Source organism: Hippocampus bargibanti, linkage group LG09, assembly GCF_051943395.1.
Source record: "Hippocampus bargibanti isolate YZ-2025 linkage group LG09, ASM5194339v1, whole genome shotgun sequence".
Classification (NCBI taxonomy): domain Eukaryota; kingdom Metazoa; phylum Chordata; class Actinopteri; order Syngnathiformes; family Syngnathidae; genus Hippocampus; species Hippocampus bargibanti.
In genome coordinates, this window is record NC_142742.1 from 11,109,976 (window position 1) to 11,125,641 (window position 15,666).

Consider the following 15,666-nt stretch of genomic DNA (forward strand, 5'->3'; position numbering starts at 1 on the left):
GAATCCTTTCCTTCATTTGACCCGCTCCCTTCCGCTGACAGGCAGCTGTCACACGGCCAACATGTTGTCTCGTTCCCGGTGTCTCTCCAGGAATATTGGTCGCTCCCTGTCTGCGATATGCCAGGTAAGCCAAAATGCATGAGAACAAAAGTGGAGGCTACGCTTGGTGAGAATCACTTTGGGCGGGCGTTGCTTTCGTCTCTGGCATCGCTAGCATTAGCTTTAGCACGAGCTCCGCCACGGTAGGCCACGGAAGAGGCCGTAACATTGTAAGCCAAGGACAGTGTGACACCTTGCCTTTTAAGTATTTAGTGATCTCCGTGATGCACTTCGAATAGGTTTTATGCATGAATGTTGCTTGTTTCGACCGAAATGGTCTTTATTTGTTAAATGTTTTGGTGGTATTTAAGTTCAACTTTGCACTACTCGCCACCTAGCAGTGACATACTACCAGCTCGCTTAACTTTTATGTTACTATGTATTTGGTTGGTTTGGTTGAACGTGCCCATTATGGTGAATAGAAATGTTCGAAAACCAAAACTGAATGTCAGTGAATGAGAGTTGAGGGTTCCCGGCAGAATCGAATGTGTTTATTGAATGTAAACCATACTTTGCTTGTTTTCCTGCAAGATTGATTGTGTCAGCATTAGCATCGTTTAACGTTTTACCTTTGACCCAGGGTGCTATTCATGCCGTTTACTCCCACTGCCTTGTAGGTAAATCTCCCAACTGTCAACAGTAATCATTGAAATAATCTATAATATTACATTTTCTGCGCCCATCTTTTTACAGGGACGTTTGTTACCAACTTTCAAAGTTGTTCATATCTCGACATCTTTGATAGATTTCTCTTGCTGACAGGAAAGGCAAAGTATTAAACCCAAAGGATATGGAAAGTGTCGTTTTTTTTGTCAGAGGGATTTTGATCATTCATTTAGAAACGGTTAAATGTAAAATTCATTTTACTAAAATGGCTAAACAATGCATTAAATTCAACCATTTAAAAAATTCTTTAACAGGTTGAATTACAGCTATTTGTAAAGCATGCAAGTTAGGAGATGTAACTTAATCATTTTAAATACCGTGTCATACATGTGAGTCATCTTATTCCGCACAATGGCATACAAAATAATACAAACTGGAATGGTTTCAACTTGAAGTGCTCGTTACATTGACTGTGAGCTACCAGTTGCAAAGGTAGTGTAGGTCGTATTATTATTATTTTATTTGGAGTGTTTCTTGCTTTGTTACAACTGCAACTCTGCTACATAAAAATACTTTTGTGTTGTTTTAAATGTGCTTTGTCTTTGCTTAGGGAAATAATGTGTTGACTCGCAGGGGTGCAGCAGGTATGTCTCATGTCCACACGTGTTCTTATAGGTTTGGTTGGTCTTTTGGCATTATTGACATTTGAGTCTTTTTCTTTGCAGCTATATCAACTAGCTACCCTTTCGTTGCCAAGAACACTGCGTAAGGGTACACTCACATTGAAAACCATACAATGTAGAAAAGTGAAACGTGTTGTCCCCCAAATGTTGGAACAAATGCTTATAGCTCCTGGTAGAGATTTTTTTTCTTTCTGTCCATCGTATATCTGAGGGCTCTGATGTGGAATTGATTGTGGGCTTCCTTAAAGACACCGGAAGTAGCAGTAAGCCATTGGTCAGAGTGTCCTCAATTCCCTATTGCAGTTTTGTTCATTGTTTTTTTTTTTTTTTTGTTCTGTCATTTGCTAAGCGATCATAAGCCGCCATAACATTTCAATAATTTCTTGCAGAGCTTGGGGGCTTGTTATACTGTTGGTGGTTGTACTAACACCTAGTATCAGTCATTGCTGGTCATTTGTTAAGCTTGATTGTAATGTCTCTTTTTATCTCTGACAACTGGTATTCCCACATTGTTTAAGTCTGTAACTGTAATGCACTCATGCGAACAATTGCCATGTAAACAAAATGCCAGTTCCATTTCCACCAGAAGTCGCGCCCATAATGCACACAATGCCTCTTGGAGGCCAGAAATAAGGTTGTCTTGGAAGATTTTAGATATTTATTGGTACAGCAGTTGGTCATGCATGAATAATAGTTGAATTTATTTCATTCATGTTTTAATATTATATTCTCTTTTAAAGAAAATCTGATCCACGATCCAGTGTCTTCCAAATCCAATACTTCAGGACCTCTGTTGCCTACAGTATGTCTCATGTGATATTCTATACGTGTATATGTGTACATGCATAGAGTGCTGCAAAAACAGTATTTGCCCCCTGACAAATTCATATTTATTACATTGAGTTTTCAGTTTATCAGAACGCAGTTTCTGAAAGCCAATTTAATTTATTAAGGTACAAGAAAAATCCAACTCTACCTGTCCTTATGTGAAAAAGTAATTACACCCTGAACCTAATAATGGGTTCTGCCACCTTTGGCAGCAAATCAAGGGTTTGCGATAAATGGTGATGAGTCTTTCACTTCACTGTGGAGGAAATTTTACCCCACACTTCTTCACAGAATTGCTTAAACTCTGCCGTTCCCCAGCGTGAACTGTCAGTCAAGGTCAAAACACAGCATAATGAACTGCATTTTGTATTTCCTTGTTTCTGTGTGATATTAAAATTGCTTTGTGTGTGTGTTATATATGTTCTTCAGACAGAAATTAGGAAGGTGGCAAATAGTTTTTCACAGCACTGTATGCACTGCATGCTTATTATTTTCTATTTGAAAAAGGAAACTGATAGGTTATCAACACCAAGTGAAATATTTTATTTTACATATTGTTTTATGTTGGGTGTTCGTTTGAATCTTGTGTTGTTTGCAAGCTTCCCCCCACATTGAAAATTGATGCATGGGCAAACACCATATAAAGAGAATTTTACTTTACCAAAATATGTTATAGGAACTTTGTCAAATGTAGTTGTTGAATGTATTAGTCTCCTTTTTAAAGTAACTACAGTGATACCTCATCTTATGAACTTAATTGGTTCCCAGAAAGTGTGTGTAAAGCGAAAGCTTTGTCTGCCAAACATTTATTTCCCATAAGAAACCATTAAAAATGAGAATAATCCGTTCCAAGATCCCCATAAAACATATTTTTTTGCTAAATAAGCATTAAAACTACACAAAATGTATCTTGTTTTATGTATAATAAATGTGCTATCGTATTGTAATTACATAAATAAACTTTACTATATAATAAAGGCGTTTTATTTACCTTTGTGATGGTAGTTGTTAATGGATGATGAACATCCAGGTAGCCTCTTGATGATATCCGAGTGTAGTTGCCGTGCTTTCTCTGTGATAATACCCTCACTCACACTGTCTCCGTCTAGCTATTTTTCTCTGCTTTTTTTTTTTAGCTGCTTTTCGTTAATCCAAATCAACAGAAGTTTTTCAACCTCTTCTATTGCCTGAGACCGTTGCTTAGACAACACAGAAACACCCTTAGCCACACGTAGCAATGGTCGACTTAGCTTACTGGTACTGGGACGCTAAATCACACAAAAGCACACTTTGTTCGTGCTTTTCAATTATCTCCTTCTTCTGCTCGACCGTAATTTAGTTTTGTGTCCTCTTCGGCTGAACACCAGCATGTGGAGGGGTCTTTTTTGGTCCCATAAGAGCAAAAATATCCTTGATAACGAACCACGTGTGCACTCAAAGGAAATGGTGATGAAAACTAGTCTGCCAGCCACCGTGGCACTGTTCGACCGTGTTGTTTGGTGTTCTTCCGCCGAAAACTGGTCCGCCAGCTACCGTGGCGCTCCGTGTGGTTTGGTTCTTTTGTCGAAAACTAGTTCGTATGCCAAGATTATATTCTCACAAATTTAATGTTCGGAATCCGAAAAGTTCGTGAAGTAAAGCGTTTGTAGGCTGAGGTATCACTGTACTAAAATGACCATATCTTCAAGTACGCTGTACCATCCAAAGTGGATTTGGGGCTGTGTGTCTAATATTGTTTTTGTGGCTAAGGAGATGAAGTCCTCACCATTAAGACCCCTGCCTTCGCGGAGTCTGTTACAGAGGGGGACGTGAGGTGGGAAAAAGGTAACTCATTTTGTCCTCGGCTCAGGAGTTCCTACTCACATGGGCTGTGTGGGGCCACCATATTCATGGTGAAAACAAACTTGTCTTCCGACAGCCGTGGGGGACACCGTTTCAGAGGATGAGGTGGTGTGTGAAATTGAGACTGATAAGGTAAGCAAATGTCATAAAGTTCGCGGTTTGCCAATAAAAGCACACAAGTAAAGACAATTGATTATGTTTGTGACGGTTTAATCAAACCTCGAGCCAGCACCTTTATCATCTTCAGTGGTGAATAGGAGTGTAGCACGATATCAAAATACAATTTGCTGCTTAAAACATTGTGGGTGACCTAGCCAGGGATGCATCTGGTCCACACCCTTACGGCATTTACGCATTTTGACAGCCACTAGCGCAACTCGACTGCACCAGCACCGGCGCTCGTCTATTACGGTTGCCGCATATTGCTACATGATCTGCGCCACATATGACATCCTTCTGTTACAATAGCTAAAGAAACAAACTCAGTTCAACAACAATTGAAAACTGTTCGTTTTCCTTCAGAGGTTTTAACTTTTGTCGTGATCCGCTGGAAACTGCGTCGAGACATAATCGAATATTCATTTCCCCATGGTGCATTGCAGTATTTACATCAAACAACATCGACATAGATGGTTGCAATATGGAGCGAGAGAACTGGAGTAAAACTCTGAAACATATTTTTGTTTTTTAAGAAACAACGGAGGGTAGTGACAATTTGTTTCAGCAAACTGCTGTTAATGATTCGAATTTAATTGATAATGGCAATTATTTTAGAGCTATTACAGCACATTGGAAATCTTCACAGCAAAGAAATGTAAGTAGACACAAATAAGAAATATTGTGCTAGTCTGTTCTCTTAGTCTTCTCTGTAATACCGTACAATATCAAAATAGCAAGGGATTGATTGTGTATTAACCAAAGAAAATAGAAAAGGTTTATTTTATGTATGAATACATTATTTGACTTGAGTTAAAATTGCTTACATATTACAGAAATAGATTTTAGTCAAATAATGTTTTAAACGGGCCAACTTTTTAAATTTCCCATATGCATCCCTGCCTAGCAGTATGGTGAATAGTTTTTCAGAAAAAGTTTTGAAATTACCTTCAAATATGTAAGAAATAATCATTTTCATGTGTTCTTCTTTCCACTAGACATCCGTGCAGGTTCCTTCTCCTTCCGCGGGGGTGATCGTGGAGCTTTTGGTTCCCGATGGTGGCAAAGTCGAAGGAGGAACACCTCTCTTCAAGCTTCAAAAAGGCGGTGTGTAGTTTATAATTTCAAGAATAAAGTAGAATCTATTTATTGTCACTTGTTAGATGCACAGCAAGTCATAACTTTCAATCATGTAATGCTGGTAGAAGACGTAACGTATTTTCCGGTGTATAAGGTGCACCCAAAAGCCTGATTTTCTTCAATAGATGACCTTGCACCGTATACGCAGGCGCACCTTATATCTGAAGTAATATTGAGCCACAACAGGTCTCGCAATGACTGTCAGCAGCCACGACTCTATTTCCCCCCACAGAAGAAGTAGTGCGTAACCCCAGTGTACTGTTGCGGCTTATAATGTAGTGTGCCTTATATTAGGAAAACTTTTATATATTATATTTGGAAACATTTTTTTTCATTCATTGAAGGTGCGCCTCATATGTGGAAAAAGTTTGAAAATACATCATTCATTGGGGTTGTGCCTTATACTCGAGTGAGGCCTTATACGTCTGTGACTGTAAAGTGCCCTTGCGAGCTTTGAAAGGCGATTAAAATAAAATGTATTATTATTATTATTATTATTATTATTATTATTATTATTATTATTGGTATAATAATAATAATAAGATAGAAAGATAATAAGAATGGAAGCTATGTCGTCTTCGGCTTCAATGGACTGCCAAGAGAAGATATCGCCCGCGTGCCAGCTTCTCCTGTCTCCTGTCATTTCCATCATGAAAACATGTTTAAGTCGGTCACCCACGTTATTATCTGTTGCTGACCCTAAACCATCTCCTCTTGATGTCACACCTTGAACCTTTCAGCCGCAGCCCCTAAAGCTGCAGGAGCCCCCAAAGCAGAGGCCCCGGTGGAAGCTACCCCTTCCCCACCACCTGCTGCTGCATCTGCCAATCCACCTCCTCCCCCCTCCACTTTTGACCCCATTCCAACCACGATGCCCCCTGTCCCACCTGTGCCGACACACGCTATGGACTCCAAACCAGGTTAACACGGTTATCGGAGAATTACTTCACAATTCATGATATTTGTTATTTGTGCTTTTTAGGAACTCGAATAACTACTAAATCATTTTTTGTGCTCTGTGCGGAACTGCGTCGAATATCTTTGTGATTTTCATTGATCCTTTGTGATTTTTCCACAGTGTCATCCATCAAGCCCACCGCACCGGCAGCTCCCGCGGTTGGAGGTGCAAAAGCAGCCCGCACGGAAAGCAGGGTAACGACCGGAGCAAAAAATACTGGCAGGTTTTTTTTTTCTTGCCAAGAATCAAAACTTAGAATTCTGTCTCTGAATTCAGGTGAAGATGAACCGCATGAGACTCAGAATCGCCCAGAGGCTGAAAGAAGCCCAGAACACCTGCGCAATGTTGACTACCTTTAATGAGATTGATATGAGGTAAGAAGCTTTCATTGGTGGAGTGACATCCATCCTTCCCTTTACATCAGTGGTCATCAAAATATGGAATAGGGGTCACGTTCTTGAGGCCCACCTACTATTTGTCACGATGATTAGATGATATTTTATCACCCCAAAACTGTTTTGATTTATATCTAGTTGTTTATTTTTGAATTAATTCATTACATTTATTAAATTTACATTTATTAAATGGTTATTTGCAGCTGCGCAGCTGTTTTAAGAGCGACATGCGAAGATGCTTTGTATACAGTAAAGTCTCGTTATATCGATATTCTCGGGAGTTAGAAAAAATGTCGATATAACCGTACTGTCGATATATCCGTCCTGCGCCAAACTGAATTAACAAAAGCCGCCAAAAGAGGGCATCCAAGCGCCATATAAGAAACGGAGCTGGTCATGAGCTCACCATTTTGTGCCTCTTTTTTTGGGGGTGAGAGATGTTCCCCGAATGTTGCCTCAAAATGGCACATATAATTCTTTACTCGATTGCAAACATGTATGCTTTCCTCTTCAGTGCTTTCCTCTAAAGTGTATTTGAATCATATTCATAACTGGATGTGTAACAAAGCATATTATCCGAATCTGAAGCCATTGTTTGGATTCACAAGCAATGCAATACGTCTTGGCGTGAAGTCATTTTTATTGGTGTTTTGCATTTGAATAAAAAGTGACATCGGTTGTCCTTTAATACACAGTATGGAATGTATGGTAATTTTCAAAATCACGCTTCAGCAGACAAAACAAGAAACATTGTTGCGAAAAACGATTGCATTCATATACAGTACAGTGGGCATGTACATAACACAACAGGGAAACTGCAACGCTTACATCTTACTGTATTATGTATGCAATTTAAAAAAGTCATCAATCTTCTTCTGCTTCCCATTTTTACATTTTAACACAAACACTTCAATCTCGTCTGCTACACACGAGCTCGCGTCTGAAAATGAAAATGGCTCTGCTACACGGGAGCTGGTCACGTAACAAACTCACGTGACCAAGTCGACCAATGGCGCGACCGATGGCGTGTATCGATATAAACATAGCAAAATGGCCGGCGGGAGATGAAAAAGAGCACCGAAGTAACCGGATTATCGTAAAAACCACCAATAAAAACGACTTAAAGTGTCCAAAATCTGCAAAAAATTGAGCTGCAAATTGGTTATGAATATGATTCAAATAGTTCTGAAGGGGAACGCATACATGTTTGCAACGCATACATGTTTGCAATCGATTAATATCGATATGTGCCATTTTGAGGCAACACTGGGGGGGAAATCTCTCACCCAAAAAAAAAGAAGCACAAAATGGCGACCTCCAGTGGCCACCTCCGCTTCCACAGGCTGATAAATTCCTTATATGAAGCTTGGATGCCCTCTTCTGGCAGCTTTTGGGTGCAACACGGTTCTCAGACCAAACATGCACAGCAAAATACATTGACGTGTTGGAAGGACTGCTACAATGTGTCTTTTTTCGGTCAGGGGGCGGTCCTTTCATGACGTCACGTACGGACTCGTCACTAACTCAAAAACAAGACTTTCTGAATATTCAGAGCGAGTCTTAAAACGTAAAATATAGCTATATGCGGTGGAATCTTATTAAAATACGCCCAGTAGAAGTCATTTGAAGCCATTTTACAAATTATGGACACAACCTGTCCGGAGACGTCGGTTGTCCTTTCAACGACATATGATCATATATCAGTAGTAATAGTCAATGATGGCCCCCAACCGAGCCTGGCCATTTTGCCACCCCATATTTATTAGTCATATGCTCTTCGACGGGCATGTATGCAAATATTTTTTTTCCAAATGCATCCGTCTTTTCTTGGAGCTAGTGCACGACTGTGGTTTTGTAAGTGCAAATGATCCGAACACAAATGGCTATAGATGGGAATCTGCCCAATCGAGAAAAGCTTTTTGAAACCCGATCCCCTGTCTGAAACACCAGAATGTAAATATTTGGTCATAAATCCATCCAAAACAAAGATAAGAAATGTTAAAACGGGCTTTATTAATTTAAAAGGAAATGTTATTGTCTGCCTTTGCCCCACCTGGTGCTCAAGAGAACACTGAGGATTTCTTTCCTCCGCAAATGCGTGGTGTCGGCTTTCGGCTATTGAAGCTTTTCCGTGTCTCCTAATTGAATTGGCATTGACAATCTGGAGGAAGACTTCCCAGGCTCGGCCTCATCTGGAACCGAAGGAGGCGGTCAGAGCGTCAGGCGGCAGCATCTACGGGGCCCGCAGAGACTTGCGCCCTGAGTGGAAGGGCAGCTTCCACTGATAGGGGCTTTTATGTCAGCCCAATAAGATTTACACACACTAGAAAGTGAAGATTTTTATCGCTTCTTCTCTCCTTTCTCACGTAGTCCTCGTCTTGGGAAGGGCTAATTGGGTTAGCAGAGAAACCCTAGAGCTTTACAGACAGGAAAACAAACAATTAAAAAGAAAGATAAAAGTGGAAAATGAGCCACGTTAAAATGATTTGTAACATCTTGCAGGTTCTGACAGAGTTACCGGCAAACCATGGGAATAAATAGTCCCAACATGAGCATGAGGTGCTTGCTGGCATCATCATTGCCACGGTGACACTTGGCCGGGGTGCATTATATGTCAAGTGCAAAAGTCACCCACCAAAATTACCCATTCAGATTATGTCCAGTATGCTTATCTTGCATCGCTCAGCATTTACGTTTTATTATCGATTGCATTTTGTTCTTGAAATAGGTGAATAATAATATTTTAACACAATCTTGTGGTTCAGTGAACTCATTGACTGCCAGACATGTGCAAAAATGTGTCCACTGCAGTGCCAGGGTTTTTGTCATTGTGACTCGAATTCCTGAACCTACAGAATATTGAGTTTTAAGACTACATAAACACTCAATACAGCGTTAGAAACTTTAGACTCTCTTCTTTCATCATGTAAAATAGTTAATTACTAAACTATATGAGTCTGGAGTTATATGAGCTTGAAATGGGGCTGGCTGTCCAAAATACAATGCAATACATACATATTGGTTTATATAGAGCTATAATATATATATAAATAATATATAGAGCTGAAGCTGGAACAAAGCGCTGACATGGAAAAAAGGGAAATGCTGCTCCCTTGTGGAAAAGAAAAAATATTGCCAGAGGCCACAGCCAGCGCTTTATCATCCAGTTATCCAAGCATGAAAAAACAAAACCCAAACAAATTCAGGAATGGCGCTCTATGTCATGTTTTCAATTCCTGAATAAATTTGTGAATGGCGGTGAATGGGTTAAAAGTCAAACTCATCTTTCACAGATTCTTTTAATTAATTAATCATATCTTTTAAAAAGTGCTTTTTTCTCATAACCCCAATATAATCTTCAAATGTTAGCTACAAACATCAAAGTAATTAAAAAAATGCAATAACTATAATTCACTCTGTGTTGAGAATTTGAGTTTTGCGTTTTGAACAATTTGAATTCTGATCCTGCATGTTGCTAACGGTATGCCAGAACCAATGCCACAATTTCATACATTTCACATTTTATCACAAATATCTATTTAATGGTCAATCTGTACGTGTCCGTTTAACAAAATATTGACCTGTGTTTAAAATGGCTTGCTGTCTTTGACAATGTGAATAATTGATGGGGTCTCCTGAAAAGTGAGGACTTTAGAGGCATGTGGATTCCACCCGACGGAAATTATATTTAAAACAAATTCAGGTGTCTGTGTTGCTAAATATTTGGAGGCTGCACGTTATGTCCCTTTTTTTCAATTGCGACTTTTCCTTGCCTAGCAACATCTCTGAGATGCGAAAGACCTACAAAGACGCTTTCCTGAAAAAGCACAACATCAAGTTAGGCTTCATGTCTGCATTCGTGAAGGCATCCGCCTATGCTCTGAGTGACCAACCTGCTGTCAATGCTGGTAAGCGCCTTAACAATCAATTGTTGTTTGTCTGTCGGATGTTTTTAATTGAATCATATTAAGAGTCTTCTTTCTGCGTGTATGTAAAAGTTGTAACTCTGGATGACAATTTATGTTCCAATATTTGCTCCTTTTTGTTTATCCAGTCATTGATGACACAACCAAAGAGATTGTATACAGGGACTACGTCGACATCAGCGTGGCCGTGGCCACACCAAAGGTAAGTCAAATGTGTGTGTCTTTGTGTCACGCTCATGGGAAATGTTCAAATATTTTCCTTGTGGCTTTCCTCAGGGTCTGGTTGTTCCTGTTATCAGGAATGTTGAGGGAATGAATTTTGCTGACATTGAGAAGACCATCAATATGTTGGGCGAAAAGGTTTGTTTGTTTATTCGTTCCCTTCAAAATGTCTTGCGAAACGGCATCGGGGGATTTGCATGTCTGTCCTCCCAGTGAATAAATATACATCAGTGACAGAGGCAAATACAGACACTCCCCAACACACGAACGAGATATGTTCCGAGCGGTCGTTCGTAAGGTGAATTCGTTCGTAAGTTGCTTCGGTGCTATATTTTGTATGGCATATATGTTTAAGGTTTATATAAGTTTATTTAGGTTTATCTAAGTATGTTTAATGCTTGTAGAAGTAACCTTTATTGGTTTGTACGGAAAAATAAACATGTAATAAAATATATGCTCTATAAAAATAGCTTATCTTTATCTTGCTTATCTTTGTGACATGGTAGTAATCAGTCCAGGGTGCTCCCTATGTGGTGTTGGAAATGGGTGAATGATGTTGATGACCAGGAGCATTATGAAGAAAATGACACTGTTTTTTATATATATATATATATATATATATATATATATATATATATATATATATCCCAGTTTGGCATATGGGAGACGAGGGTTCGAATCCCACTTGTGGCAGAGAAAATGAGCAGAAATGAGCACAATGACATCATCCAGTGTGGGTCCTTGGGCAAGACCCTTCACGCTAATGCCTACCTCATACAAATGAGAGACAATAAATGGAATGACAGGCCGGCTCAGACGTCGCCCGGCCAAACAAGGTCTGCGTCAGGTGCTGGGGAACCAGAGCACCCTGATGAAAAATGGGCTACTGGAACAAAGCGGAGATGGACGAGATGCGATGGCTCTGTTGGAATGCTACTACTCAAGCAACCCTAGTCAGAGGGGCTACATGCGGAGAATGGGGGCTGAATGGTTATTTCGAAACCCACAGTCACGGTTGACCACGAAACAACTAGTAGCTCAGTGTTCCAATATCCACAAACGGCAATTGCTATCACAACTTGAGATTGATGAGGTACAACACAAATTCCGAGGTGAAGGGCCCCAGGCTGCCACATCACAGGAAGAGGTTCAACCAGAGATTGGGAGGCAAGCCCCAATGAATAATGAGATTGGGAAGCCAGCCCCAATAAATGAAATGCTGAGCGAGGCAGCAAATGACCTGAGAGATAAGATCATGGCAAGAATGAAAACTGGGCAACGAAGGCACCGATTACAACGGCTATGTGAAGTACCACCTGAATGTCTCATGGAAACTGTGAATGCAGCACTGAGAACGATCCCGACCGGAACAATCACGGAAACCAATGAGCTGATATACACCTCAGCATCAGTGATCCTAGACATGCTTGGCTACAAGAGCAACCATGAGAGCCACGAGATTCATTACCCACCATGGAAAAGACGGTTGGAGGCCAAGATCAAGGCGGCTCGGAAAGATGTGAGTTAATTGACGGAGACCCAGAGAAGTGTGAATAAAAGGCCAATACCCAAGAGGTACATGCAGATAACCATACCTGAAGCACTCGAAACTGCCAAACAAAGGGCAGAGGACAAAGAGGTACATGAAAGAGAATGAGGCCAGAAGAATAAACAGGCTGTTCGCAACACAACCTGCGAAAGTGTACGCTCAGTGGCAGGGTTCTAACAGCAGAGCAGACCCTCCAAGGCTGGAAACTGAAAGATACTGGAAAGGCATATGGGAGAAGGAGGTCGCACATAACAGCAGTGCATAATGGCTGGTGACTCTGAAAGAGGAGCACAGCAACCTCCCTGAACAGAACCCAGTTACCATCACAGCGGCAGATATACAAGGAAGAGTCTCAGGTATGAAAAACTGGACGGCACCAGGCCCGGATATGGTCCACACCTACTGGCTAAAGAAACTCACAGCTCTCCACGAGCGCCTAGCAGCACAAATGAACCAGCTGCTGATGGATGGGACTCACCCAAGATGGCTAACCGAAGGGCGAACAATCCTGATCATGAAGGATTCCTCAAAGGGTGCAGTTCCTTCCAACTATCGGCCAATAACCTGTCTCTCCACAACATGGAAGCTCATGTCAGGCATCATTGCGGCTAAGATAAGTGGACACATGGATCAATACATGAGCAAAGCACAGAAAGGCATTAGTAGAGATACTAGAGGTGCCAAACATCAGCTGCTGGTTGACAGAACAGTCGCTCAAGACTGCAGGTCCCGACATACCAACCTGTGCACAGCCTGGATTGATTACAAGAAAGCATATGACTCGATGCCACACACATGGATCAATGAATGCTTGGGGTTGTATAAGGTCAACAGGACCCTGAGAGCCTTCGTTGCAAACTCGATGAGGATGTGGAAAACCACACTTGAAGCCAATGGCAAGCCACTAACGCAAGTGTCCATCAAATGTGGCATATACCAAGGTGATGCACTCTCCCCACTGCTGTTCTGCATAGGACTGAACCCCCTCAGCCAGATAATCGCCAAGACAGGCTATGGATACCGCCTCAGAAATGGAGCTACGATCAGTCACCTCCTCTACATGGATGACATCAAGCTGTATGCTAAGAGCGAAAGGGACATAGACTCCCTGATCCACACAACCAGGATCTACAGCAGTGATATCGGAATGTCATTCGGGCTGGAGAAATGTAGTCGGATGGTGACTAAGAGGGGCAAGGTAGTCCACACTGAAGGGGTCTCACTCACTGAAGGAACAATAGCAGACATTGAAAACAGCTACAAGTACCTCGGTATACCACAGGCCAATGGCAACCTCGAATTAGCAACAAGGAAAGCGGCTACGACCAAATACCTCCAGCGGGTGAGGCAAGTCCTCAGAAGCCAGCTCAATGGCAAGAACAAGACCCGGGCAATAAACAGCTATGCCCTGCCAGTGATCAGATACCCTGCAGGAATAATAAGGTGGCCAAAGGAAGAGATTCAGACCACGGATGTTAAGACCCGAAAACTCCTCACCATGCACGGAGGGTTCCATCCCAAGTCCAGCACCCTGAGACTGTACACAAGCCGTAAGGAAGGAGGCCGGGGACTAGTGAGTGTGAGAGCCACTGTCCAGGATGAAACATCCAAGCTCCGTGAATACATCAAAGAGAAGGCTCCAACGGATGATGTACTCAGAGAATGTCTCAGACAATGGGGAACAGAGGATGAGGTGCTGGAAGAGGGACAATCATGGGAGGAAAAGCCCCTACACGGGATGTACCACCGAACCATAGCAGAAGTGGCTGATCTCAAGAAGTCCTATCAGTGGCTAGAGAGGGCTGGCCTAAAGGACAGCACAGAGACACTCATCCTGGCTGCCCAAGAGCAGGCCCTGAACACCAGAGCCATAGAGGCAGGGATATACCACACCAGACAAGACCCAAGGTGTAGGTTGTGCAAAGAGGCACCTGAGACAATCCAACACGTAACTGCAGGGTGTAAGATGCTGGCAGGGAAAGCCTACATGGAGCGCCATAACCAGGTGGCTGGCATAGTCTACCGAAACATCTGTGCGGAGTATGGACTGGAAACCCCAAGGTCAAAATGGGAAACACCTCCCAAGGTGGTGGAGAATGACCGAGCAAAAATCCTGTGGGACTTCCAGATACAGACTGACAAGATGGTAATGGCCAACCAACTAGATATCGTGGTCATAGATAAAGGGCAAAGGAAAGCCGTTGTCGTGGATGTAGCGGTCCCGAGTGATGGGAACATCAGAAAGAAGGAACATGAGAAAATCGAGAAATACCAAGGGCTCAGAGAGGAGCTGGAGAGAGCCTGGAAGGTAAAGGTGACAGTCGTGCCTGTGGTGGTCGGAGCACTTGGGGCAGTGACCCCCAAACTCGACGAGTGGTTGCAACAGATCCCGGGAACAACATCGGATATCTCGGTCCAGAAAAGCGCAGTGCTGGGAACAGCACGGATACTGCGCAGAACCCTCAAGCTTCCTGGCGTCTGGTAGAGGACCCGAGCTGAAATGGGGACAGACACCACCCATGGTGGGTGAGACGAGGATTTTTTTATATATATATATATATATATATATATATATATATATATGTATATGTGTGTGTATATATATATATGTGTATATATATATATATGTGTATATATATATATGTGTATATATATATATGTGTATGTATATATATGTGTATATATATATGTGTATATATATATATAATATATATGTGTGTATATATATATGTGTATATATATATATATATGTGTGTATATATATATATATATGTGTGTATATATATATATATGTGTGTGTATATATATATATATATATATATATATATGTATATATATATGTGTGTGTGTGTGTATATATATATGTGTGTGTGTGTGTATATATATATGTATATATGTGTGTATATATGTATATATGTATGTGTGTGTGTGTGTGTGTGTGTGTGTGTATGTGTGATAAAGCTGCTATGCTCATTTGAACGTGTTATGTGAATGTCTATTTGTTAGGCCCGCAACAACGAACTGGCCGTGGAAGACATGGACGGAGGAACGTTCACCATCAGCAATGGCGGCGTGTTCGGCTCCATGTTCGGCACTCCCATCATCAACCCACCTCAATCCGCTATCTTGGGCATGCATGGTATATTTGACAGGCCTGTGGCTGTGGCTGGCAAGGTTTGTGTTATCCATGTGGAAAGAGTATATAGTAATAAGAATAATAACAATAAGATCAGAGCATTGTCATCAAATGGTGAGTATAGTT

At 41.4% G+C, this 15,666-nt stretch overlaps 1 protein-coding gene across 1 annotated transcript in view; it reads left to right on the forward strand.

The window, feature by feature from the left end:
- Window positions 1-15,666, forward strand: part of dlst (dihydrolipoamide S-succinyltransferase) — an 18,004-nt gene continuing 2,338 nt past the window's right edge. The window contains exons 1-14 of the mRNA XM_089004336.1: window positions 1-124; window positions 1,316-1,349; window positions 1,431-1,470; window positions 2,129-2,190; window positions 3,966-4,040; window positions 4,135-4,190; window positions 5,213-5,321; window positions 6,095-6,274; window positions 6,433-6,506; window positions 6,589-6,686; window positions 10,485-10,615; window positions 10,762-10,835; window positions 10,910-10,993; window positions 15,411-15,578. Coding sequence (XP_088860462.1) covers window positions 62-124; window positions 1,316-1,349; window positions 1,431-1,470; window positions 2,129-2,190; window positions 3,966-4,040; window positions 4,135-4,190; window positions 5,213-5,321; window positions 6,095-6,274; window positions 6,433-6,506; window positions 6,589-6,686; window positions 10,485-10,615; window positions 10,762-10,835; window positions 10,910-10,993; window positions 15,411-15,578 — 1,248 coding nt within the window. The 5' untranslated portion in view covers window positions 1-61. The remainder of the gene's footprint in view (window positions 125-1,315; window positions 1,350-1,430; window positions 1,471-2,128; window positions 2,191-3,965; window positions 4,041-4,134; window positions 4,191-5,212; window positions 5,322-6,094; window positions 6,275-6,432; window positions 6,507-6,588; window positions 6,687-10,484; window positions 10,616-10,761; window positions 10,836-10,909; window positions 10,994-15,410; window positions 15,579-15,666) is intronic.